The sequence below is a fragment of the Cupressus sempervirens genome, chromosome 3 (assembly GCF_028749045.1).
Source record: "Cupressus sempervirens isolate cs-2001-9-10 chromosome 3, ASM2874904v1, whole genome shotgun sequence".
NCBI lineage: Eukaryota > Viridiplantae > Streptophyta > Pinopsida > Cupressales > Cupressaceae > Cupressus > Cupressus sempervirens.
Window position 1 is genome coordinate 584,483,075 of NC_143120.1, and position 26,117 is coordinate 584,509,191.

General features: G+C 38.1%; 1 protein-coding gene across 3 annotated transcripts in view; it reads right to left on the bottom strand.

Annotated features, from left to right (window-relative positions):
* Positions 1–887: 887 nt before the first annotated feature.
* The window catches only part of LOC149567782 (ELF3-like protein 2), a 37,566-nt gene continuing 12,336 nt past the window's right edge, over positions 888–26,117 (bottom strand). Inside the window, exons 2-4 of one of the 3 annotated variants that reach the window (XM_089821029.1) lie at positions 15,399–16,450; positions 2,577–2,628; positions 888–2,475 (exon numbers count right to left, since the gene is read on the bottom strand). In XM_089821029.1, coding sequence (XP_089677155.1) covers positions 1,198–2,475; positions 2,577–2,628; positions 15,399–16,450 — 2,382 coding nt within the window. In that variant the 3' untranslated portion in view covers positions 888–1,197. Of the gene's footprint in view, positions 2,476–2,576; positions 2,629–15,398; positions 16,464–26,117 lie in introns of all 3 variants that reach the window. The other 2 variants (XM_089821031.1, XM_089821030.1) reach the window with 2 other exon arrangements.

The window sequence follows — 26,117 nt, forward strand, 5'->3', positions numbered from 1 at the left end:
ATAAAAATATCAATAGACATAACACAACTACTATCTGTACTGGAACTACTAAAACTAAGAAAGCATAAAAACAAAAGCACTACCGCCTTAAACCCATAAAATATATTTAATATGTTAATCTAAAATAATTTTAAAATAATATTATATCATAAATAATTATATATGATATAAATTTTATGTGTGAAAAGAATTATAAATTAATTGTTATTATATATATATATAATTATATAATTATATATATATATATTTTTTTTTTTTTTTGAAAATGCTATAAGAAATATAAAATTGAGAAAAGAAAAGATGTTTTATTTTATTATTCTATTTATTAAAAAAATGAAGTAAAGAATTTTACAAATATTAATTTCAAGATTAATTAAAGATTTGCCTCTTTGGAGGCTTCTCAAATAGCAAGATAGCTACTACGAGTGAATTTCAAGATTAATTAAAGATTTGCCTCTTTGCAGGCTTCTCAAATAGCAAGATAGCTACTACGAGTGTATTACCAGCCATCTTATACAAGATTGCCACTAGGAAGTGTATTAGAGTCTACTTATTGATTTACCCACACATACTTTAAGACATTCGTATGTCATCTTTAACAGAACGTATTTCTCTTATAATACAATTATGCAATAAAATAAAATAAAAAATTTCACATACCTTGTATTCCTCTATAAATCTACTTTTAAGTGATTCTAATAAAATTTAGACTTTTCCTCACTTCCTTATTTAATTGATTTGCAAATATGCTCATCTCATTTCACGTATTAGTTTAAGTAATGTTACGAACACATTTTGCTCCAAACTAACTCTCGTGCTTAATTCACACTACAATGCTCAACAACCCTTTTCGTCCACTCAAACACCCATCACACATATAGCAGGAATTATGAAGCTTTACATCACTCGTTTCATTAAGGCTCAACGAAGAAATTCAAAAGGGCTAGATACCCTCCAATGTCAACAAAACAGACTCTCTTCAGCAAAACGGAACCTTATATCATCTTGATCACATCTGATAAGCAATAAATGTATTCCAGAGTCCAAAAAGAAAATAAGTTAGAGATGGAGTATAAGATGACAAATATGACCCTTACAAATCATAAGATGAACACTTATTTACAAGATGTGGTACATATTTCATGACTCCAAGGTCTATACACATCCTCTATTATTTTTATTTTCATCCACAACTAGTCATTCCCCTTTATGTCGCTCTTTCTGGATTGAAACCAAAATTCCTGCTGCTGACTCTGGTGCATCCCCAGGATTACATGGCACAACTTTGATAACACGGCTCTCGTGCTCTCTTTCAGAAACAGGATCCCTACCTCCTAACGAAGGAAGCAAAGGAAATAACGATAATGTATTCTTTTCCAGAGTCATTTTGGATTGATATGCGAACTTCTTTATGCAATTTTCTTCTCTACGGTGGGGTTTTTTAGATAGATCATTAGCTTCCTGTAGCTCACCTCCTCCGCCTCTCGAACAATCAGTTCCAACAAAATCATTAGGCTCAGACAATTGCCCGCAAGTCTCCATAGCCTGATTGTGGTATGTCTCTCTTACTCTATCTGGCATATTTTTTGATAAATTGTGATGTGAATACAATTCACTTTGGATTTGATCACAGTGAGTGCGAGATCTATTGACGCCTGTAGACTGATTTGTTGAAGTGCTTCCCAATTGTTCATTTGAAAATGCTCCCAAATATGGAGTAGGAATTCCAGGAGAAGCATGCTCTGATGTGATTAGTCCAGGTTGTTCCCCAGCTGTTCCATTTTGTGCAAAAGCAGATGGAGTCACATGAGCATATGCCTGATGCATGGGATCAACCGCTGAAAAGGGAAGCCCGCAACAATTCGAAAGCATATATGGGGAAGCCACTGGCAATGAATAGAGAGGGGATCCCCAGTGCATGTTGGATGCTGGAAACCCATACCTTAAATCACTCTGAGCTCCTTGATTGGCTCCAACAAAAGATGGAAAACTCATCGATCCGGGTGAACTGAAAGCTAAGCCGGTAAAGGCTCCAGGAGGAAAAGCTCCGGCAAATGGATTGTACATAAATATTCCCGGAGGTGAGGGCATAGGAACGGTCCATTGACCAACTCCAAATCCAGGGTGAGGAAACCCCCAAGTATTCATTTCGCCAGGAACAGGTCCTGAAATCGATGGAAAACATTGAGCATATATATTACCATTTTCCCCAGACTTCACAATTTTAGCAGGTTCCTGGTGGTATAAGCCCTGGTGACAACCAGCTTCAGAATTTGCCGACAAATCAGCCACGGGTTCAGCTGGATTTGCGTTAACCTGCTCATTGGTTTGTGTTCCACCATTCATCTGTTTTCCTCTATCCCATTCTACAACATTGTCTGGTGTCATATTTGCATTATCTGTTTTACCAGAAGGAGCATCAGATGGCTCATCATAATTTGGCAATATTGGAGATGTGGCCATCAATTTTTGAACCTGCTGACAAAAGTTTTAGACTATAAAGCTGAACCACCTAAAATAAAACGACTTAAAATATAATGCCAAGAACCAGGTTAATCAGCTCAAGTATAGTTTACCTTGATCAGCCTATGTAACTCGAATACTTGAACAGAAAAGATACGCTGCTGCCTGCAATCAATAGCTAAATGTTTACTAATGGGAAAGCTGATCCATATAAACTCCTTTATAAGGGTATTATACTGTTAAATAAAATATGCCTTTTAAACTAGCACATTCTACAAGGTTCATTTAAAAGCTGGCCAGATAAAAGTTTGACCAACTGTTAAGTAATTATAGGGCTTATGATCTTTATGCATATCTTGTACATAATAAATTCATTTCCACATTAACAAATACGTAACCAAAATCAAATTCTAGGCTTATTTTGCAATACAGCATTATATCTCTCTTCTGTGCCGCCTGTTGGTGTATTACTCTTTTATGGTAATTATGAACATCATTTGGCCCATACATTAGTCCTGATCTGAAAGTATGCGTGCACATGTCCTCCAAGCTATGGGCTTCCTTGTGGTGGTGTGGTGCATTATATCTTGCGTTGCTCTTTTTACAAATGTCCCTACTGATTGACTCCGTGACTTCATGTTAGATTTGATCTTCAATTTTGTTTTTCTTCCCATTTACAAAATGGATTCAATTATTCACTGCTTAGTTTTTTAGACATGCATCTTGATTATAATAGTTTCTGTCATTTGATAACATATATAATACTGTTGCACAACTTCCTTGTCTTCCACTGTTTTGTATACTTTGTACAGTTTTGTTTCTTCTTTTGTAAATGCTTCCACTAGAACAAAGTCTACAATTTCTGACACTATAACACAGCAAAAGATTCCAATATAATACTCTTCTGTCACATTTTCCTAGTGTAATACTCTACCTTAATGTTTGTAACAACACCGCTGATGATTTTTAGCCATAGTAAATACAAGAAAGTAAATGATTTGGTACAAACAAGTACTCAATTATTGTTTCTTTCTCTACTGGGACAAGCGATTGAGGATTCTGTATTTTCCTTTGCAAATTTGTGTTCCTTCTATTGTATTAGGACACATGTTGAATGCAGGTACACACATAAGCTGTTCTATGTTATGGCAAGTTCAGAATAACATAGTTACCTGTTCCTGAAATGCATTATGGTCAACTTTATCTCCTACTTATCAACTTCATCTGTGATAAATTTATTCTTTTACTTTGCACATGTAAACAAACATTTCATCTTTTGTTCGTTCTGCTAGAATATCCTTGCCGAGGATAAATTATAACCTAATTAGCTGCTGAAGGAGACTTTATATAACAAAGTTCCCAAATTTTATATATACCTGATATTGCAAATTAGAAAAGTTGTCCTCTGTCTTTAACAACTCAGAATTCTTTGAATTAGCTTGGATATCTTCAAACTTGGACAAAAAAGCTACAAAGGACATGCACACATATGCTATCCTAGATCACAATAAATTACAACATAACTTCTCCCAAAAATATATTCCAAACATGTGCATTTACTTTACTATACCCAAAAATACATAACAGTCAAACATGTGTGTGTATCATATTAATTGACTCTTCTATATTGCGATAGTTAATAGATGTTTAATACTTTAATCATGATTGTCCTCCTCCATTAGAGTGGAATACATTTCTTGAATAGTGGCTCTTTAATTGGAGGTAGCTCAGAACATATCCTTGATGAGATGGTCTATGAATCATGGCATATGCTTCCATTTAGATCAATGAACAATCTGCATGTTTTCCATCTAAGTTATCAATAATCAGAATTTTTTATAAGCATTCTGGTTAAACAGTGGTGTCAAGTACATTCATTTTTTAAAAGACAACAATAAACAGTACCCTATGCTCCTTGTAGACATGGGGAACAATGCTTTGGCAATCTCCTACGAGTCCCTAATGTTAAGAGAGCCTTCTATGTTGAAGGCACGAAAATGGATAAAACCATTTTACAAAAACAACACAGTATTTAGTTATAATGTCCTTTATCCCCTTGGATGTACAGATCTTTCGATGTAGGGTGATGCTGTAAGTATGCTAAATATAACTCATTTTGATGCTAAAATATTAATAGAAAAATAAAATAATTATTTTGGGCCTTTAAATACTTGTATCCTAAGCAAGCTTTGTTGAGAGAGCACTGGCAAAAATTGAAAGATGCTGGCCATTTTGGGATAAACCACCAGCATATAGTGGGGAATGACCAGTCGATAGCAAAACAAGAAAGGATTGTGGCTGAATTCAGTCCAAATACCATCATGCAGCTAGTATGCTAAATATAACTCATTTTGATGCTAAAATATTAATAGAAAAATAAAATAATTTTTTTAGGCCTTTAAATATTTGTATCCTAAGCAAGCTTTGTTGAGAGAGCACTGCCAAAAATTGAAAGATGCTGGCCATTTTGGGATAAACCACCAGCATATACTGGGGAATGACTAGTCGATAGCAAAACAAGAAAGGATTGTGGCTGAATTGAGTCCAAATATCATCATGCAATCAACTAGCTAAGTAAACAATATGATTAAAAGCAACTTAAGTACAAGATGGGACTCCCCAAATAATCATAACTGCTCTGCATCCATAAAGAAGCATAGGTGGATAATTCAAAATATAACCTAATAGATACACACAAATCAATATTGCATATCAGAGAGACTCCTAATCAGTAATAGATTTTTCAATTTTGATTGGCACCCGACGTTGGACAAGCAATGATCGATATAGTTCAAAATATGAGGTTATAAGTACTAATGGTTTAGCACAGGCCAGTTCCAATTGGCACACCCCTAGCCAGACCCCAGAAGTCAAGGGTCAGTATCTCTCCCAACAGCATATACTGCCAGCAGCATTTCGACTCAACCGGATATATCAGAAATAGCTTGCAGCAATAACCTCAGTGCCCACCTCCATTACCAGGGGTCCAAGATCATTTGAGTGCGTAAAACACACCTTCAGCACTACAAGAGTGGCACTCATCTTCAGGCCCAGTACCAACAGACTGAACCTTAAACCAAACCTTCCAGTAACCATTTGAAAATGAAAAGTTTTATTTTCCCTTTAAGCCAATTTAATTCCTACTCAATAGAGTTTGTATGAACAAGTAAAGCATTCTATTGGAAGATACATTTTACAGTTTGACAGGCAACTACAGAGGTTTTCTGTATACGGTACTTTCATATGAATGGTAGTTCTGATTCAGTTTGTTCCACCAATTTTATTCTTGACATCATTGTGAATGGTTCCATGTTAACTCCTTAATTGTTTAAAAACAATGGCATGGATTTGTCTGCATTAACAGATTAATCCTGCAATTTGGTGTTGTATCTCTCTGATTGTTACTCGAAGTGGAATCAGAAGAGCTCAAAATAAAAAGAAACAGATTCAAATTGTATAGAATGAAAAAAAAAATTTATAAAAATTATTTGTGAAGATTTGGAAGGTCCGGTAGGCAAAAATGTTGGACCATTTTTTCCCCAAAATGATCCGGTGGGACTAGATTCGTGATGTATAAAAATAAGTTGAATGTTTCAAACATATATTATGCACCAAAGAAGTTGAGCCCTGATGCAGAGCATAAATTATGATTAACCATAATCATGAGGCCGCAGAGATGTTCCAGATGGATCCATCTGTTCAACCATTATGGCATGATAGTCAAGAGTCAAAATCTTATCCCCAAATGTCCTCTGGTCTGCATGAAGAAAACACCAAGAGAAAATAAAACTCATTGAGACAGCAATACGGCAATAGAGCAAGTATCTCAACATTGAAGAAATAAATATTTCCCTTTTTATTACACAAATAACATGCTAGTTTTTCGGAAAGAATGTGTTCACATTGGTCTATTCTCTCTTAAACTTCTATATCTTAATAAACCATATGCTCTTTAGAAATTAGTTTTAAAATTAAAACCAATTCTATTCATTCTTCCTCTTTTCTTCCAAATTTCTTTTGTTGATATCTATTTTAATTTCCCTGGCATATTCTTTGTAAGCTATTCATTAACAAAGAAATTTAAAATATTATCACTTGTTTTTTGCAGTCTTCTCAATCAGACAACAGTTCATCTAATTCGAAGTAGATAGCTATAGTGATTCCTTAGGGACCCAGGAACTGTCTACCAAGTTGACCTTGCCAACCCAAATCCTAATTTGTTCAAGTTTATGACCCTAACATTGCACGAAAACACATCTTTATAGGGCATTTGGAGTGAGTTTCTGCTTATACATCTCCCATGCTTTCTAAAACCTGGTTGATGCCTTGAGGCCTACCTTCTTTCTTTATCTTTTGTGGGCTCGAGTTTAGTTCTTTCTTCTTGCTAGTTGACCATCATGGGATCATTTTTCTCCCATCTAATCTTTGTCCTTTTGTCTATGCCTCGGGATCAAAATTTTGTCTTAACAATGTAATGAAATCCCCCACCCATCTACAATGTCTTAGTCTCCAACTTAGATCAGAGCTTAATGCTCTGCTTTGATTTACTTAAGATTTGAAAGATGAAACATGGATCTTGCTATAAGATGGGCAATTTATCTCACCTTCCCTTGCCCCCTCAACTTAAGGAGCTTAGGTTGTGAGAAAGCAAGCAACCCCCAGTAAGATCTTCAGTGGCCTAATCTTGATCCACAGTTACTAGATGGCCTCCAAACTCTTAGTTTGATCCATAAACTTTCCTTTAAATAAATTGAAGGTAATTTCTCCCAAGTTGAAGATACATTAACAATCTTTGATTCTCTTCCAGGCAAATAAAATCACCTCACCATATGACACCTCACAGAAGTTCAGACGTCCAGGGTACCTAACCCCTATAAAAGGTGGTAAAATTGCTGCTGTTGACCCTTAAAAATCCTTGAGATCTGTCTCTAAGAATCTTCACACGAAGCAAATAGCCCCACACAAGGCATGACTCGTAGTAAAACGAGAAACACTCATACACAGGTTCCCATAAACAACTTTTCAGCAATAAATCCATAATTTGCATCCACGATGATCTATCTGAAACAATTTTACTGACATCATGCTCCAGCAACGAGTCATTGAGGACAAACATGCATTTTTTCCCAAAACAATGCATATTTTAAACAATTTTTTATCCATCCAACTAATCCTGGGGCAGGCCAACAAGCCTTACCCAAATAAGGGAATTCAGTTGACACACTCCGACTCATAAACAAGTCAGGTTTCCTATAAAATGATGGTCCATTTCAAAAACCTAGCTTTGATCTTCTCCGGTACATATTGCCAAAATAGACATTACATCTCCCATCTGAAGTAAATCCCAACATCCCTCATCTTTCAATTCCTTGCCACCCAAGAGTAAACACCATAGTAAGACAAGGACGCATCCCCCCATTTTTTGCCCCATGCACCGGGACTTGGACGCACCAGAGACTTGGGGACTCTATTCCCCCATCCCTAGCAATGCCACCAGATTCCACCACCTCCGCCGAGGATGGGGGGATGTCCTGGTGTTAACTATTTGCTGATTTGACTATTTATGTTCAATGTTTGATGTTCCAATTCAATGCAATGTTGAAGTATATACTCTTTTCAATCTTTTTATCTTATATTGCAATAAATCTTTTCATAACCAGCATTTTTAAGTACCATATGTATAATATATACAACCCCCTTCGTCTCCATGTCGTCATCCCCTGCCGTCCCCAATTAAGACCCCCCTGTCCCCCTGTCCCAGAAACTTGTCCCCTCATCCCCCTAGGTGGTGTAACTATGGTAAACGCTAACAACATCCACTCCAGAATGCAATCTAGAAAGTGAAAGATCAGAGTCAAGGTCTTTTTATGTGATTGAGAATTTCCAAGGACTTGTCACTTAGCTTCAGGATAAGGCATAAGGGGGAGTTCCTATGTCTTGATTTTATCCTAGTTACCGGATTTGTCACTTTACCCTTGGATCCGGATTCAGGTCCGATTCGGATTCAGATCCGCATATGGATCCAGGCAGGATTACGGATCCTTCTCGGATCCATGTGCGGATTTGCGTGAATCCGCGGCAAGGTCATAAAGAAATTGCAAAAAAGTGGGCCCAATCCCATTTTTTAATTTTTTTTTTTCTAAAGGCCCTAAACCCTAAAAACGACCCTCTAAATCACAATGCAAGTTCATTTACTATCTATTTTGCTCTCTCATACTTGCTAGTTTGAAGTAAAGAGCTTGGATTCGAAGGAGATCGGTTGTGGAGCTCCAAATACATTGCAAGAAGTGTTTAAGGTATGCATTTCAACCATATTCTTGAGTTCTTTCATAGATTATTGATTTATTTTTAGTTTTCCAAAATTTTCAAAGTTTTCTGTAAGTGTGAAACATGGTTTTCATTCATTTTTTTTTTCTAGAGTGCAAGAATAGAACAATGAGTAGTCAAGGCTCAGTGGGTGGGGGTGGGGCTACATCACCAAGCTTCAAAATTGATAAGGGGTCTCCTTTATGGAGACATACAACAAGAATTGCACAATGTCCTGGGGGTGGGGCATACATATGGAAATATAATTATTGCAACATACAACATAGAAGCTCCTATTCTTGAGTGAAACTACATTTGTTGGGCCCTACGGGTGAAGGAATTAACTTGTGTCTGGGTAGTGATAAGAAGGGATTACCAACTGCACAAATAGCAGCATTAGCAAAAGAGCAAGAGGATGCTGATAGAGCAGTTGCAAAAGCAAAACGTGGTGCTTCCAAAAGAACAAATTTGCCAACATCATCATCCGATCAAACAAACACAAGAACACATCCTTTTTTGCCTATGCCAACTACAAATGATGAAGATGAAGACCCATCTCCACTCACCCGCAAGAGAGGCCCACTAGATAGGGCATTCCAAAATGAAAAGAGAGACATTGTTGATCACAAAATTGGACGTTGACATTGTTGAGGCCTGGTTATGAGAAGTTGCGCACTACCATATTACATGATGAGAGGAAATATGTAGAGGCTCAACTTCAACCAATAAAAGATTTTTGGGTTCAATCGGTTGTGTCTATTATTTCAGATGGGTGGAAAGATTGTAGAAACCATCCATTGATCAATGTTATTGTTCTATGCCCTAAGGGGGCAATGTTCTTGAAGGTAGTTGATTGTGAAGGGCAAGTGAAAGATGCAGAATTTATTTCACGCATTCTCATTGATGCTATAGAGTCAGTGGGTCCTGATAATGTTGTCCAAATGGTCACAGACAATGCAAAAATTTGCAGGGCTGCAGGGATAATTGTAGAGTCTAGATATGATCATATCTTTTGGACACCATGCACCGTCCACTCTCTCAACTTAGCAATGAAAGCAATTAGCACCGAAATAGATTGGGTGAAAAGGGTATATGAGGAAGGTGAAGAGATTCAAATGTTTGTGACAAATCACCACATGTCACAAGCAATTTTTAGGAGTTTCTCGGACTTGGAGTTATTGAAGGTAAATTTGTATATTTATTATATAATTGAATATTATTGGATTCCATAATTGTTAATTTTTGTTGTTTACATTAACATGTTTTAATTTTTAAATGTATTACTAACTTGAGTTTGATATGTTCTTAGGTTGCTGAAACCCGCTTTGCCTCTCACACAATTGTCTTGAGACGACTTGTGAAGGTAAAAGAAGCATTGAAACAAATGGTCATTAGCCCCCAGTGTGGCATTTGGAAGAATTCCAATATAGCAAGGGCCATAAATGTGAGAAGAATGATACTAGATGAGGACTGGTGGGGTCTTGTGAGTTGTGTTGGAAATCACCGATCCAATAATGGCAATGCTTCGCTTCGCAAATAGTGATGAGCCATGCCTTGGGAACATTTATGATTCCATGGATAGTATGCTGGAAAAAATTAAAATAGTAAGTTTTACACTCTTTTACAACAATTTGAATTTTTTATTTGAGAGATCTAAATTCTAAAGTTTAAATTGACATATTCACTCATTATAATTATTATTCATATTTCATATCCTAGGTCATACGGAGGAGGGAGAATGATCCTAAGGACACCCTTTACAAGAAGGTTGTAAAAATTGTTCATCATCGATGGAACAAGATGACCACACCTTTGCACCTCCTTGCATATGCACTATCACCGAGGTACTATAGTTCTTATCAAATGCTTGTGCTTATTTTATCCAATGTTTGTGCTATTGATATTTGATAGTGTTCAATTGTCTTTTGTTATCCCCAGGTACTATAGTGCAGAGGTACTTCACCTTCCAAGTAGAGTGCCACCATTTAGAGATGCAGAGGTTGCAGATGGGTATAAGAAGGCACTAGCTAAGATATTCCAAGATCTTCTTAGTGAGGAGTGAATTTGCTGCCTTCAACTCAGGTGAGGATTTCCTCCCTATTGTTGTAGCAAACCGAAGCAGGATGGGTGCCATCAAATGGTGGTACCTTCATGGGCAAGCGTTCATGTAACTCCAACCTCTTGCCATAAAGGTCCTATCCCAAGTAAGTTTGTAAAATTAAGCTTAAGGTTAACAATCTCAATTCCTTGAATTTATTATTTAATTTATTTATCTTGATTGTTGTATTGATAATTTTTAATTTCTCTTTAGGTTGCTAGCTCTTTTGCAGCTGAGCGGAATTGGAGTACTTACTCCTTTATCCACTCAATCAAACGCAACCGGTTGGCTCCAAAAAAATCAGAAAACCTAGTGTTTTGTCACAACAATTGGTGCTTGTTGTCACAGAAGGATCCTAAGTACAAGAAGGGGCCTGAAAAGATTTGGGATGTAGCACCCGAGACTCTTGATTTAGATATGACCCTCCGGGATCTTGCTAGATCCACTTTGATTGATGTGGATGATGAGGAGGAGGATTATGAGTTAACAATCCCCTCTACTAGTACTACTGGTGGTTTGGGTTCCTCTACAAATACAGATGCAGTACTTGCAACTCATCAGTACCCCTCTGATGCGGATTTTCTTGAAAATCCATTTGATGATTAAATCAAAAAAATTTAGTCTTGACTCTTGACTCTTTTATGAGTAAACCATGTTACAAACTTTAAGTTTAATGATCTATATTTTGAATGTTACAAACTTTCACTTTGATCTTATACTTTCTATAATAGTCAACTACTTGTTTGTAGTCCGTCTTTCAGTCTAGATAGGAATGTTTCCTATCCCGTCTCTTTTTTCTTCAGTCCAGATAGGAATGTTTCCTATCCTGTCTCTAGTTTTGTTTCTAATTCTGTCTTCAGTCTACGTTGTTTCTTTTAGAAACAACGTCCTTGTAATTCTTTATAAGGAACACATTTGTTCCTCTGTTAATCAATGAGTCATCCGGAAATCCGTTAATCTACCAACTCTTCTTGAATCTTGTAACATGGTATCAGAGCCAATACTTGATTCATAATTTCATTTGAAATTATTCACTCAAATTTTTCAAATCCCGGCTAGGATTTCTGTTCGGTCAGCAAATCACGATTTTGGAGTTTTCAAGTGCAGGTTCTACAAATCGCGGGCAGATTTTTCTTGGCGTTTTTTGCAAAACCCTACCTCGGCTCGTCTGCAACTCCATTTTTTTCAACACCCATTTTCTGCAACTCCGCATGGCATTAATTGTCCGAGTTTTTTTGGCAAATCGCGGGTCTGATTGTTGAAAATCGCGGATTTATTTTGGTCTGCGTTTTTTGCTGCCGTTTTTAAACAGCTCTGCATGTTTTCCAACTCCGTGAGTTTTGTTTTTTTGCAAACTCAAACTCCCATGCTGCCTAGACTTGGACAAACTCGTGATCAGATCAGGAGGTCGTTTTTTCTAACGTTTTTGCTAAAAACGGCTCTGCGATTTCCGAAATCACATCTCTGCTATTTCATAAATCTGCCACTGTTTTTGTAAGGTCAAACACGACTTTTTTAGTCCCGTCTCAGTCTGTCATCGTGCTCTAGGAAGCAGATTCGACCATTTTTATCAAGAAATCTGAAGATTTTTCAAGCATTTTTCAGCCAGGGCCGTTTTTTTCGAAACCCTAATTTTTGGGGTCGGAAATTTTTTTTGTTTGCAGATTCTTGGTGGGTTTTTCGAGACCTCATCTGGGTCTTCGTCAGAATTTTCTGGGTACCACATTTTTCGTGCTTCAATTTTCGAGCCGGCGGATTTACATTGCGACTGCAGATTCCCTCTGGGTTTTCTGTCTACTCTTCTGGGGACTTGTCATTTTTTTTTTCTGGGTCAGCCTCAACATTGCCTCGAACTTCGTGCAAATGGCATCTTTGACTAATCTGATGTTGGAGGGCAGTCTACGATTCAATGGCCACAATTATAATCATTGGAAGCAGCGCATGTTAACCATCTTCAAATATCGTTGTTTGGATGAGCTTGTTCTAGGCACAAAGACTCGTCCGACCTCTGACCAAGCAGAATAGGACAAGTTTGATGATCGCAATCGAGAGGCTGTTATGCTTCTTAAGCTCTCTGTTATCGATGATCAGCTACCACAGATTCCTTCAGACAAGTCAGCTGCAGAAATCTGGAAATATCTGAAGGAGCTGCATGAAACATCTGACAAAAGTCGGGCATTCTTTCTAAAGAATCAGTTGTTCTCCATTATGATGGATGAACGTATGTCCTTACAAGAGCATTTGACAAAGATTAAGGACATCCGTGATCAGCTCGAAGCTATTGGTCGGAAAATGGAGGAAGAGGATATGGTAGTCATCACTCTGAAAAGTCTACCATCATCCTATGAGCACTTCATAGAAACACTCAACATTACGTCAACTAATGTTGATCTGAAGTTTCTAGAATTATGCACCAAACTTCTGCAGCAGGATCGTTGGAAACAACAGTTTGGCAGCAGTGCTTCTACAGCCTCCTCAGAGCAGGCATTTGCTGCAAAATTCTTTCAACAGAACATCGGCAACCATCAGTCTTCTCAGCCTTTCCAGCATCAACCTTCTGCTCAATCCCTGGATGGCTCTACGAAGCAAAATGTGCAGTGTAATTACTGTCACAAGTTCGGCCATATGAAGTTCGAGTGTCGGAAACGTTTGGCTGCCCAAGCAAGGCAAAATGCTTCCCAGCCAACAGCACAAGTTGTCGAGCTTCCTGATCAAGGCGAAGCTGCATTTTTCGCCTTCTGAATCTGTTTCTGTTTTTCATGGGTTTGTTGATTTTCTCCTCAAAAATTATTTCAAGTCGTCTGTAATACGCAAGGTTGTGTGAGATTCTGGGTTTGTTGATTTTCTCCTCAAAAATCATTTCATGTTGTCTGTAATACGCATGGTTGCGTGAGATTCTGGGTTTTACCATTTTTTCCACAAAAACGAAGTTTTGTAATCTATTTTGAGTCATAGCACTTTTCTGGCAAAGCTTCTTGGTTTCAGCATTCTGTAGATCCAAGGAGGGTCTCAATTATCACAGAATGTTCCGACATCCGTACGTTGACCATTAAGGGAGGGTATTAAGATAATATCTTATACTTTCTATAATAGTCAACTACTTGTCTGTAGTCCGTCTTTCAGTCTAGATAGGAATGTTTCCTATCCCGTCTCTTTTTTCTTCAGTCCAGATAGGAATGTTTCCTATCCTGACTCTAGTTTTGTTTCTAATTCTGTCTTCAGTCTACGTTGTTTCTTTTAGAAACAACGTCCTTGTAATTCTTTATAAGGAACACATTTGTTCCTCTGTTAATCAATGAGTCATCCGGAAATCCGTTAATCTGCCAACTCTTCTTGAATCTTGTAACAATGTGAATGTGTTGATTTTCTTTATAATCATGAAAATAGATTAATTATCAATGTCATTGATCAAGTATACTAGATTCATAGATGCGTACTATGAAATGATTTAGTTTTAGAATTATGTATATTTCTCTTATTTTTTAGTATATATATATATATATATATATAGATATATGCACGAATCCTCCACGAATCATAATTGGGAAAAAAAATCCCCGAATCCACAGATCCGATTCCGTGCCCAAATCGGATTCGTGTCACGAATCGGCAACTATGGATTTTATACTTAACAAAGGAGAAAAGAGGCCCTCACTGCAAGATCTTCAACAAAAGCACAGAAAAAGAGAAATATAAGAGTGACGGCTTAGTTCCTAGTATAAAGCTCTCTATTCAAGTCCATATGTCCTCTATCCCATATGCTATTTAAAATAATGGAAGGAAGAAAATAAAACTTGTATGCAGTTAAATCATAAAAGCTTGAAAATGTCCTGTGAAATATCGTATACAGTGAAGTTTATACAGGACTTTGCCGATATTGGCATGATCTGATGGTTAAGTGGTAGTGATGTCATCCCTTCCATCATGGTTCAAACTCCATTAGGTTGTTGAATGGCATATTGTGGATAATATCCCCCATTTGTGACCTCACCAGTTCATAGGTCTAAGTCAAAAGTGTTCATCCCTCTCAAAAAATAAAAGTTATACAGGACAAAAATCAAAGTGAAATTCATAAGCTACCAACTCAATACATTATTGGTAATTAATTATGTTTATTTGCTAATTTCTCCCTAATATTTTTAATGCAGACTGGAATATATGAATGTTTATTTGCTAGTAAACGTTGCGTTAATTTTAATATTATCAGAATAGTCCAAATAGTTCATAATAAGGTACCCAGGTAGATTTAAACATCATTAACAAAACATGGCACTTATAAAAATTAATAGTTGACAGGCTAAACGATGATAAACTTAAAAACAATATATTGGACATTTCTAGTGAAAACAATCTTACATTTTTTGAGCTTCCAAATACATCTTGTACAGACTGCATACTGCCATCTACACTGAAAATTCCGCTAAAGATCTTTAAGGATCTAAACTAAATAGCACAAATTCCATCACATGTGCCCATTATAGCATTCAAAATTATTATGTATATGTAAAGAATGATAAACAAATTCTCTCACCTTAAAATGGCTTTGCGTACTTTCCAAAAATGTTGTTTTCCAATACTTTCCATAACAACATCTGGGGTAATATTGTTAATAGAAACAGAATCAAGCATAGAGGAATCTGAATCATCCTCAAAATAATTTTCTTGCATTGGTTGAGATGCTACAGACATTTCAGCAGCATTTTCATCACTAGAGCACTCAGCACCACCAGTGGTTTCACAGCTATTTCTCACTGAGGAAACCTGGTCATACTCATCTTTCTGTATTGATCCATCTGAGATGTCTTCTCTCTTATCATTAATATTGGCAATTTGAGCTAACTCTTCCATATGATTATTAATATTGGTTTGTAATAAATCTTCCGATGTTATATTTGTTCTCAAACCTACCCACTGGACAGAATCACCATCATCTTCCGTACCAATCAAATGGTTTTCCCTGATTGTGTTCTGACCTGATGTCAGAACTGGGGCAACACTTGATGAGTTTCCCACCAGTTGATGAGAAACAGCACTGTCATTATTGGCATTAAGAGAGGCTGGACAATTTATTTTCTGTTCTAGATGATCTTTAATCTCAGAGCAATCTTTTGAATTGGCCTGAGTGCATTTTGTCCAAGAATCTGCATCAGAACTAGTGAGTACTGTTGCCTCACATTGAAAGGTGTTTGAAGAATTGGAAGGTTTAGTTGCATTTGTAGTCAAGTTTTCTATTGTCCTAAACTTATCTATAATGCATGGCCCTGTTGTGCTAATGTTGCTGATCCTTGACTTAGAGCATTGAGGTACCTTGAAATCATCATAATCTCTGACTTTCTTTCCTGACAGATCCTTCTGGTTCCTGCTTTTATCTGAACCATAAGATGGGCCCATTGCAGTAGAGCTAACTACGGTTGGAACCCCATGAAACTGTTTATATCCTTCTTCTGCAGCACTGTTACCTGTAACAACTGAAGCTGACTGGTCATACACTTGATAGGACACATCTGAAACCGAAGCATCTGGCATTGGAGTAATATTGACTGGGCAAAATGAATATCTTCCTTCAAAACTAGAACCCTGCATCTGTGCATAAACCCTGTCAACTTCACCGAGCAACTTTTTAACAAGTTGAAATAACACACGTAATTGTTATAAAGCATACACTTTAGATCACTGTATCTAGTAAAACATTCTTACAAGCACTCTTTCAAATTATCTTATTCGGTCAGAAAAAATATAACTCTTTTTACACACAAATTTTCCGATATCTTGAGCTTAAAATTTGAAGATAATTTATAAGATGACGAGTATGGTATGACATCAAGATATACTTGGTTGTCAGTAAACTTGACATACATTAAATACTTTCTATGGTGAAAAATTCAAACATGTATTATCTGGACAGTTGTTTCCGAACATTATAATCTTGAAAACACTGATGATAAGAAAAGGTAGTTGCAGAACACAAAAGTGATCTAGTATCAATGAGCATATGTGTCATACAAAGTATGGATAGTCTTCCCAAAACTTTTATTTTACTGAGAGAGGAAATAGTCTTCCCAACACTTGCAAACTGGTCTTATCGATTAAAAGTGGATTTGAGGGTGGTTTTGAAGAGGATGACATCAATGAATTTGAAAGGTAGGCTGTGGAAGAGGGGGGCGGATCTGGTTTCACACTAGATGACATTAAGTTGAATGAGTAGTCATTGTTAGTGCCAAGAGAAGCTAGAAGCAGAGCTACATCTAGGATGGAGGTTGAGCAACAAAACACACTAAGTCAGAAATACTGAGAGAGGAGGCAGTCATGCTTGTGCAGACTTCTAGGACTGGACCCTCTAATTCTACCTCCCCCTTAGTTTTTACTATAGCTGGGAAGAAGAAGATGTAATTGTCATGACATATTTACTTTTTAATTTACATTAATTATTTACTATTTTGCTTCCAGCCATCAGTATTCCTCGCGAGAATGCAATTTTGTACCCAGTTTGTGCTTAAATCTAGGTTGCACTGGTACACATACCCCCACCCCCTAGGATGCATACCCACCTACCCAAGTATTGGGTAGTTAATGGAGAGCATCATAGCTAAGAAACTTTATTGAGATTTCTAATTTTTGTTTCGGTTTTTTGTTTGCGTTTCAACTTGTTTATCAAGGTCAATTCAAGTGATTTGATATTTTGATATAATACTGATTAATTAATACTAAGCTTTATCAGTGCTTAAGTTATGTTGGTGCACTTTCAGTCCCCCAATTTTGAACTCCTATTTGTTGTCAAGTCAAGTCTAAACAAGTAAAGGTTCATGTCTAAGTGATAACTAGATGCTCTCTCTCTCTCATCTTCCCCCCCATTCAAAGCTATCCAAGTGGGAAATCTATGCAATATCAGTCAGCTAGGTGATTCTAGGTGGGTGGGTAAGTGTAAGGCATATCCCTAAGATGAGGAGAAAGTTATCTATCTAATAAACTCCATTGTACATTCAATGGATGCTCATTCTAAGACAGGTCATAATCGGAGAAAGATCACATGAACACAAGAGGATATTGCAGCAAGAAGAGAATGGTCAAAGTCAATAAAGTTCATCTCTATATCTGAAGGAATAGAAATTAAGTTCACAGGAATCAAACTCGAAGTCATGGGAGCAGATTGGAAGCAAGTTCATCAGAATCGAATGCAGAAGAAGCTTTGAAACTCTCAGTAATGGTGGAGAACCATGGTCAAGGTGGTAGGATGAGCATTGAAAGATCAACAACAAATGAATGAACACCACATGCACAAACTATTGTCATATTATATTTTCCTACATCAAGAAACATCTATTGCCATAGGTCATAGCGATCATCGCCAAGCGCAGGAGACAAAGATCGGTTACAGTGATGAGCAATGAGAAATGTCCGTCACCACAACCTTTAGCAATCATCTCCAAGCATAGGAGATGAAACTTTGTTATACCGATGAGCGATGGGGAATGGATGATCATGAAGTTATTGCCATAGGTCATAGCGATCAGGCTTATCACTAAGTGCATGAGAAAAAACTCGGTTACAATGATGAGCGATGAGAAATGCCCATCGCCACAACCTTCAGCAATCATCAGCAGTCGATTGAGCAAAACTTATTTATACTAATGGACAATGAAGTTATCAGCATAGGTCACAGCAATGTGAAGATCGAGCTCGCAATACACAAAAGAGAGGGTATCGCTATATCCTATAGTGATGATCCTATCGGAGGCCGGATTAAGTAGTAAGACGTGGCGATGACTGATGATCGGGATGCTATGGATTCGTAAAATATCACTATAGCATATAGCAATTAGGTTAATTGTTGTGCGAAGAAGCTAATTTTCGATATGGCAACGGGCAATAAAAGAAGTTTTTTGCTGTAACTTATGGCGATCATTGGCAACCAAGATGTCATGGATTTGGCTGTGGCAATGGCTGATGATGTTGTCGATGATAGTTTTGGCGATGGGTAAAGAAAGTCAAATATGAAATTTTTCGTTGTATGCTATGACGAAATGAATCATCGGAGATCGGCGAAATGACATTCTGTTACAACAAATGGCGATAGGAAATCTTACGCCGCTATATGTTTGGGCGATAAAGAGTTCGATGATCGAATGAGTTAGGAGTTAAATCGTGATCGTTGATAGGAGATCAACGACAGAGATTCAAACTTGTTGTGACTGTTAGAATATGAAATACAAGTTTTGGTGCCAAGGTGTCATGTCTCCTTTCTAGCGACATAACTTCTACCAGGGATTTGCCTATCATTGACTCTTGTAGGCAAATGATTTTGGAGAGAGAGTCATTCTGTTGCCAGATGATTACATTCTTGCTCTCGGAAAGTTATAATCCAGTAGGTGGGGCCTACTTGTTTTAATGTTGAATTGAGATTGTACTTTTAACTTTATAAAGCTATTTATTTAATAAAGTTAATTAATAATAAAATACATTATAATAAGTTATTATAATAAGTTGTTCTGGAAGCTTCCAGCGACTTCTCAAAAAGTAAATAAATAGAGGGCAGGGGGCACCCATTTGAGACAAGCGATTTTGTGGATTCTACTACTTATCATATTGGAGCAATTTGTGGTCTTCGGTCTGCAAATTTCCAATAGGTCTTTGGGAACGAAAACTCCCTTGGATCTGCATAACTAAGGAAGTGAGATATCTTCTGAAGGGTTGCTCATTGGAGATGGTATTCAGCCATTTCATGGTGGATGAATTAAAGAATCGTTTCTTTTCAAGGGTCTGAAATTGGCAAGGAAGGCGAGGCAATTTGCTACATCCAGAGGGGCACTATCAAATACAGGGTTTACAGCAATTTTTGAAATTTTACAAGGATAATTTTCGTAGGCTGACCTCTCCTGAAGCCACGTTTTTCATAGACAACAATTATGGAGCTTTTACGAGCATCAGCGAACACATTGTGAACCATCTCATCACGGGTGAAGAGTCTTGAGGATTATTTAATAAAAATCGCGAGCCTAGAGTTGTTGCGAATTTCCGCACCAAGATTGGAAGGTCTGCTACACAAGATTGAGCGCTTCATTGAATGAACCAACGGCTATTTCAAATTTCCATTCGCAACCCAGTCTGAAAATCCATTATCTTCGACTGCGATTTCACACATTGTTGGCAGTGGTAACTATATCAGTTTGGGCGCTTGAGCTTTGCCAGAATCTGTATTGCGAAGGATTAGAAGCAAGATTCAAACCAAGACGGGGGAATAAAACTGCCGCGCGATTTGAATATTGATTCCAGCACTGTTCAAAATGGCAACGAATATTAATCTTCTGCAATGATAACAGTCGGGTCAAGGGCACGCACAAGGAAATGTAACTTCAACGGCACAGTAATGACGTCCCAGCTGGATTAATGCAGGCTGGCCGAAACAGATTCGACTCCATCTGTTTTCAGCAGCGGGATCACAGTTAAACAAGGAAAGAGCGCCATCCTGAGAAATCCATGCCGAGGGCATAAATAAATCCAGGTTCTTAATAATAAATTCATTAGAATCAATTAATTATACCAGGCATTGCTATTTTTTTTCAAATGGCTACAAATATTGTAAAAGCTTGTTATTGATACCTAAGCCTGTAACAAATCAATTTATGCCAATAACGATAAGTTTTTTTTATTTCTGAATATTATTGGTGTTTTCAAATTAGCATTACAATTGGCATAACCATCTTAGGTGACGAAGTTATTACAATGGCATAGTTCAGTTTTAGTTTACTTCTGTTGGTTAATAGTAAGGACCATTACAGTGGTATCAGAGCAGTATTCCTGCCATCCTGTTGGGTAGAACATCTTATGCAACCATATTCCAGATATTATACTCGCAGGAGAACAATACTTAAGGGCAGAGATATGGGTGAAAGACAGTCACAAAGTCCACCTAGATTTCCCAGAGTTGATGACAATGAAACCAGAGAGTTTTACAGAATCATGACTACCGGTCAGCAAGAAATAGTCCAGTCACTACAAGCTTTGACTACCATAATGGAAAGAGTTGTTCAGCCCGGGATTCAGGAACAAGGCAGAGGTACACCTGATCATGATAATAGAAGTGTGGCAGGCTCCCAAGGTGCTCCTAGGCGCAAATCATGGACAACAAATAGGCCTACTCGTCCCACTTTCCTAAGGGAGGAGGCTCAGGAGATAGGAGAAGACGATCTGCCGGATGATTTTCAGGATGATCTCAGAGTTGTTATTGCCAAATGGCAGGCATTACCCCCACATGTGTGTGAACTATTGAACTTTGATCGCTATCTGAACCAAAGGAGAGAGCATATGAGGAGTAGCCGTCAAAATAGGAGGTCTAGAGGAGGTCATGATAGTGAGTTGCAACGAGCTGTTAGCAAACTCACTTTACCATCTTTCGATGGTAGTGGTCAAATGACAGCACAGGCTTGGGTTCATAAGTTGGATACATTCCTGGCATTGAGGCCTATGTCAAAGATAGATGCCATCAGATATGCCACCTTGCATTTGGAGGAAGCAGCTCATGATTGGCGGTCACACGGGATGGTTACGTTGCAGCACAACCAAGTGACATCTTACCAAGACTTTGTGGATAGATTGGTTGAGCGTTTTGATAAGAAGGATCCAGAGATTTATTTCCGCGACCTCGCACAGTTAAGACAGTTAGGCAATTTGGAGGTTTATATTAGTGAATTTCAAAGGTTGTCAGTTATGGTACAGGATGTGTCTGAGAAACGGTTGGTTATCTTATTCACAGAAGGATTGTCCGAACCCCTTAAGGGGTGGATTAAGGCATTTGATCCACCAACACTTCAGGAGGCCATGAGGAAAGCACGGAGTATGGAGCTGACAGCACCTTCTAGTAGGTTCACTTCTAGGAGTACTACTTCTTTCAGAGACAATAAGAAGTTTGATAAAAATAAAGGGAAAAGTATTGAAAACAAAGGAAAATCTACTACACCCCTAGATGCAGAAGCATTAAATGACTTGCGCAGGAAGAAACTATGTCTTTATTGCAAAGGCCCATATGACAAGGACCATGATTGTCCTTTGAGACCTAAGGGAAAGGCCAATAGAGTTATGTGGGCATATTATGAAGGATCAGATTCTGACAATACGGCAAATGAGGATGACCACAATAGTTCAGAACCTGAAAAAGAAATAGGAAATTCAGAGCAAAAGGAAGAAATTGAGTTACATTTACAGCAGGGGCGTTTGTCTAGTATTCAGCAGGAGGGATCTTTTAGATTACGTGGTGTTCTAGCAGGACAGAAGGTGATCACATTGGTTGATACAAGTGCTACACACAACTTCATTGATGCACGTCTGGTTGAGCGTCGTGGAATTAAGACAGAGGAGTTTGAGGGTCTCCGAGTACAGGTTGCTCATGGATACACTCTTTAAGTGTAATAGAATGGTTAGAGACATGCCTTTACGTCTAAACAATTATTAGTTTAAAGCAGATTACCATGTGGTCAATATGGGCGACTTGGATATCATTTTAGGTATGACATGGTTACGTTTATTGGGTGAAGTCACTTTCCGTCTCAAGGACATGGAGATCAAGTTTGAGGTAGATGGGAAGCAGCATGTGTTGAGAGCTATCAGAAATAGTGAAATTCGAACCATTTCTCTCAGGCGATTGGAAAGATTGGTGAGGCATAATGATATTGAATGGGCAGCCACGTGTACTCTCATGCCCACAAAGGAGGAACAACAAAAGACAGAATATCATCCAAACATCCAGATATTGAGGGAAAAGTATGGTAAGGTATTCAGTGATATTCCACCTGGTACACCACCTGATAGAGGGATTGAGCACATCATCGAATTAGAAGAGGGTGCGAAACCAGTTATGATTACTCCATACAGGCATCCAAAGAGGCTCAAAGATGAAATAGAAAAAACCATCAAGGAGCTTCTCGCAATGGGACACATTAGACCTAGTAAGTCTCCTTTTGCTTCTTCAGTAGTTTTGGTAAAAAAGAAAGATGGTTCTCTTCGGATGTGCATTGATTACAGAATGCTGAATAAGAAGACCATTAAGAATAGATATCCTATTCCACGGATTGATGAGCTAATAGATGAACTACATGGGGCATGCTACTTTAGTAAGATAGACTTGAGATCCGAGTACCACCAGATTAGAGTCAGAGAACAAGACATAGAGAAGACTGCCTTCAGATGTCATTGTGGACACTTTGAGTTTGTAGTGATGCCATTCGGGTTAACCAATGCACCAGCTACTTTCCAATCCACCATGAATAAGGTCTTCCATCATCAGCTGAGGAAGTTTGTATTGGTTTTCTTTGATGATATCTTGGTATACAGTCAAACATGGCATGAGCATATGGAGCATTTAGAGACAGTACTGAAGACCTTGCAGGCAGAGTTCTTGTATGCCAAAGAATCCAAATGTGATTTGGGTATGACCGAATTATTGTACTTAGGTCATATTACCAGTAGAGAAGGAGTACGGATGGATCCTGATAAGATTCGTGCTATTGTGGAATGGCCAATTCCTGAGAACCTAACCCAACTGAGAGGATTCCTTGGTTTATGTGGCTTCTATCGCAGATTTGTTTGCAGATATTCACGACACGCGGCTCCTATGACAGATTTGCTCAAAAAAGGAGCTTTTGTTTGGACAGCAAAGGCACAGGCTTGTTTTGATAGATCTAAGGAGATCATGACTTCATGCCCGGTATTAGCATTGCCCGATTTCTCAAAGCCATTTGAACTTCAGTGTGACGCCTCAGGAGATGGTATTGGGGTTGTTTTAATGCAGGACAAACACCCTATTGCATATGAGAGCAGGAAACTCCGTGGGCCAAAAAGATCATTCAGCATCTACGATAAGGAGATGTTAGCTATCATGCACGCATTAGCTAAATTCAAGCAGTATCTAATAGGAGGTAAGTTTTGTATAAAAACTGACCACAACAGTTTGAGACATTTCCTTGGACAGAGAGATCTCAATGATAGACAGCAAAAATGGGTGAGTAAGCTGCAGGCATACAATTTTGATATATCATACGTTAAGGGCACTCAGAATGTTGTAGCAGACACCTTGTCATGCAGGCCACACCTTAGTGCGATGATTGAGATCTCTGAAGATTGGAAGCATTTGATTGTTGCAAAATACGCTAGAGACTCTTGGGCATCTGGGATAGTTGATGGGACAATTGCTGACACCAGGTATTCATTAGTGGATGACTTGATCATTTATAAGAGCAGGATCTTTTTAGTCCCAGGATCGAAGGTGAAACGGTCTATTATGCGGGCTCTTCATGATTCACCCATAGCTGGTCATCCCGAGTATTTTAAAACATATAGACAGGTCCGAGAACGGTTTACATGGAAAGGACTCAAGAAGGATGTATTGCGGTATGTTCGTGCGTGTCCTATTTGTCAACAGAATAAACAAGAGCACACCTTCCCAGCAGGACTCCTACAGCCAATTCCCATCCCTAGACAAAAGTGGGAATACATATCCATGGATTTCATTACAGGGTTGCCCAAGGCTCATGGATGCGATTGCATTTATGTAGTGGTGGATAGACTAACGAAATATACTCACTTCTTTCCCATCACCACGACTTATACAGCAGTACAGGTAGCTGAGGTATTCTTCAGAGAGCTTCTCAGATTACATGGGATACCCCGCAGTGTTGTCAGTGACAGAGATAGTAGATTCTTGAGTCATTTTTGGCGGGAGGTGTTCCGATTATGTGGCACTGAGCTCACACCCAGTACTAGTTATCACCCGCAGACTGATGGTCAGACGGAAATAGTGAACAAGTGGGTAGAAGGCTACTTGAGAAATTACGTGGCTGATCAGCAGAAGGCATGGGTGAGATGGATTTATTTGTGTGAGTATTGCTATAACACCACTTTTCACATGTCTATTCAGATGACACCTTTCCGAGCATTATATGGGTATGATGCACCGAGTTTTATTGACTTGTTAATGGGTGATGTTCGGGTTCCACACGCCAGGGAATTGATTCAAGAAAGTAAGGACATTATTAATGCTCTCCAAGATAACATAGCCAGGACACAAAATCAGTATAAGCAATATGCAGATCAAAAGAGGACAGAGAGAAGCTTTGACGTTGGTGACATGGTCTATCTCATGCTTCAGCCATTTCGGCAATCTACTCTTAAGAGAAGTGGGTCAGAAAAGCTTAAGCCTAGATATTATGGACCTTTCAGGATCACTAGACAAATAGGGGAATTGGCTTATGAGCTTGAGCTTCCAGCAGATAGCAAAGTGTATAATGTGTTCCATGTGTCACGCCTCAAAAAGGCATTGGGACAAAATGTGGTACCTTCTGCAGTATTACCTCCCTTGGATGATGAAGGGAAATTGATCTTAGTGCCAGAATTTATTTTGGAAAGCAGGGAAAAACAGCTCCGCAGAAGGGTAATCAGAGAATATTTGGTTAAATGGAAGGATCTACCAGTTGAAGATGCCACTTGAGAAAATGAAACAATTTTGCAGCATCCAGCTTTAAGATTGCTTGAGGACAAGCAATTTCAGGAAGGGCGGACTGTCATGTCCCCTTTCTAGCGACATAACTTCTACCAGGGATTTGCCTATCATTGACTCTCATAGGCAAATGATTTTGGAGAGAGAGTCATTTTGTTGCCAGATGATTACATTCTTGCTCTCGGAAAGTTATAATCCAGTAGGTGGGGCCTACTTGTTTTAATGTCGAATTGAGATTGTACTTTAAACTTTCTAAAGTTATTTATTTAATAAAGTTAATTAATAATAAAATACATTATAATAAGTTATTATAATAAGTTGTTCTAGAAGCTTCCAGCGACTTCTCAAAAAGTAAATAAATAGAGGGCAGGGGGCACCCATTTGAGACAAGCGATTTTGTGGATTCTACTACTTATCATATTGGAGCAATTTGTGGTCTTCGGTCTGCAAATTTCCGATAGGTCTTTGGGAATGAAAACTCCCTTGGATCTGCATAACTGAGAGAGTGAGATATCTTCTGAAGGGTTTCTCATTGGAGATGGTATTCAACCATTTCATGGTGGATGAATTAAAGAATCGTTTCTTTTCAAGGGTCTGAAACTGGCAAGGAAGGCGAGGCAATTTGCTACATCCAGAGGGGCACTATCAAATACAGGGTTTACAGCAGTTTTCGAAATTTTACAAGGATAATTTTCACAGGCTAACCTCTCCTGAAGCCACGTTTTTCATAGACAACAATTATGGAGCTTTTACGAGCATCAGCGA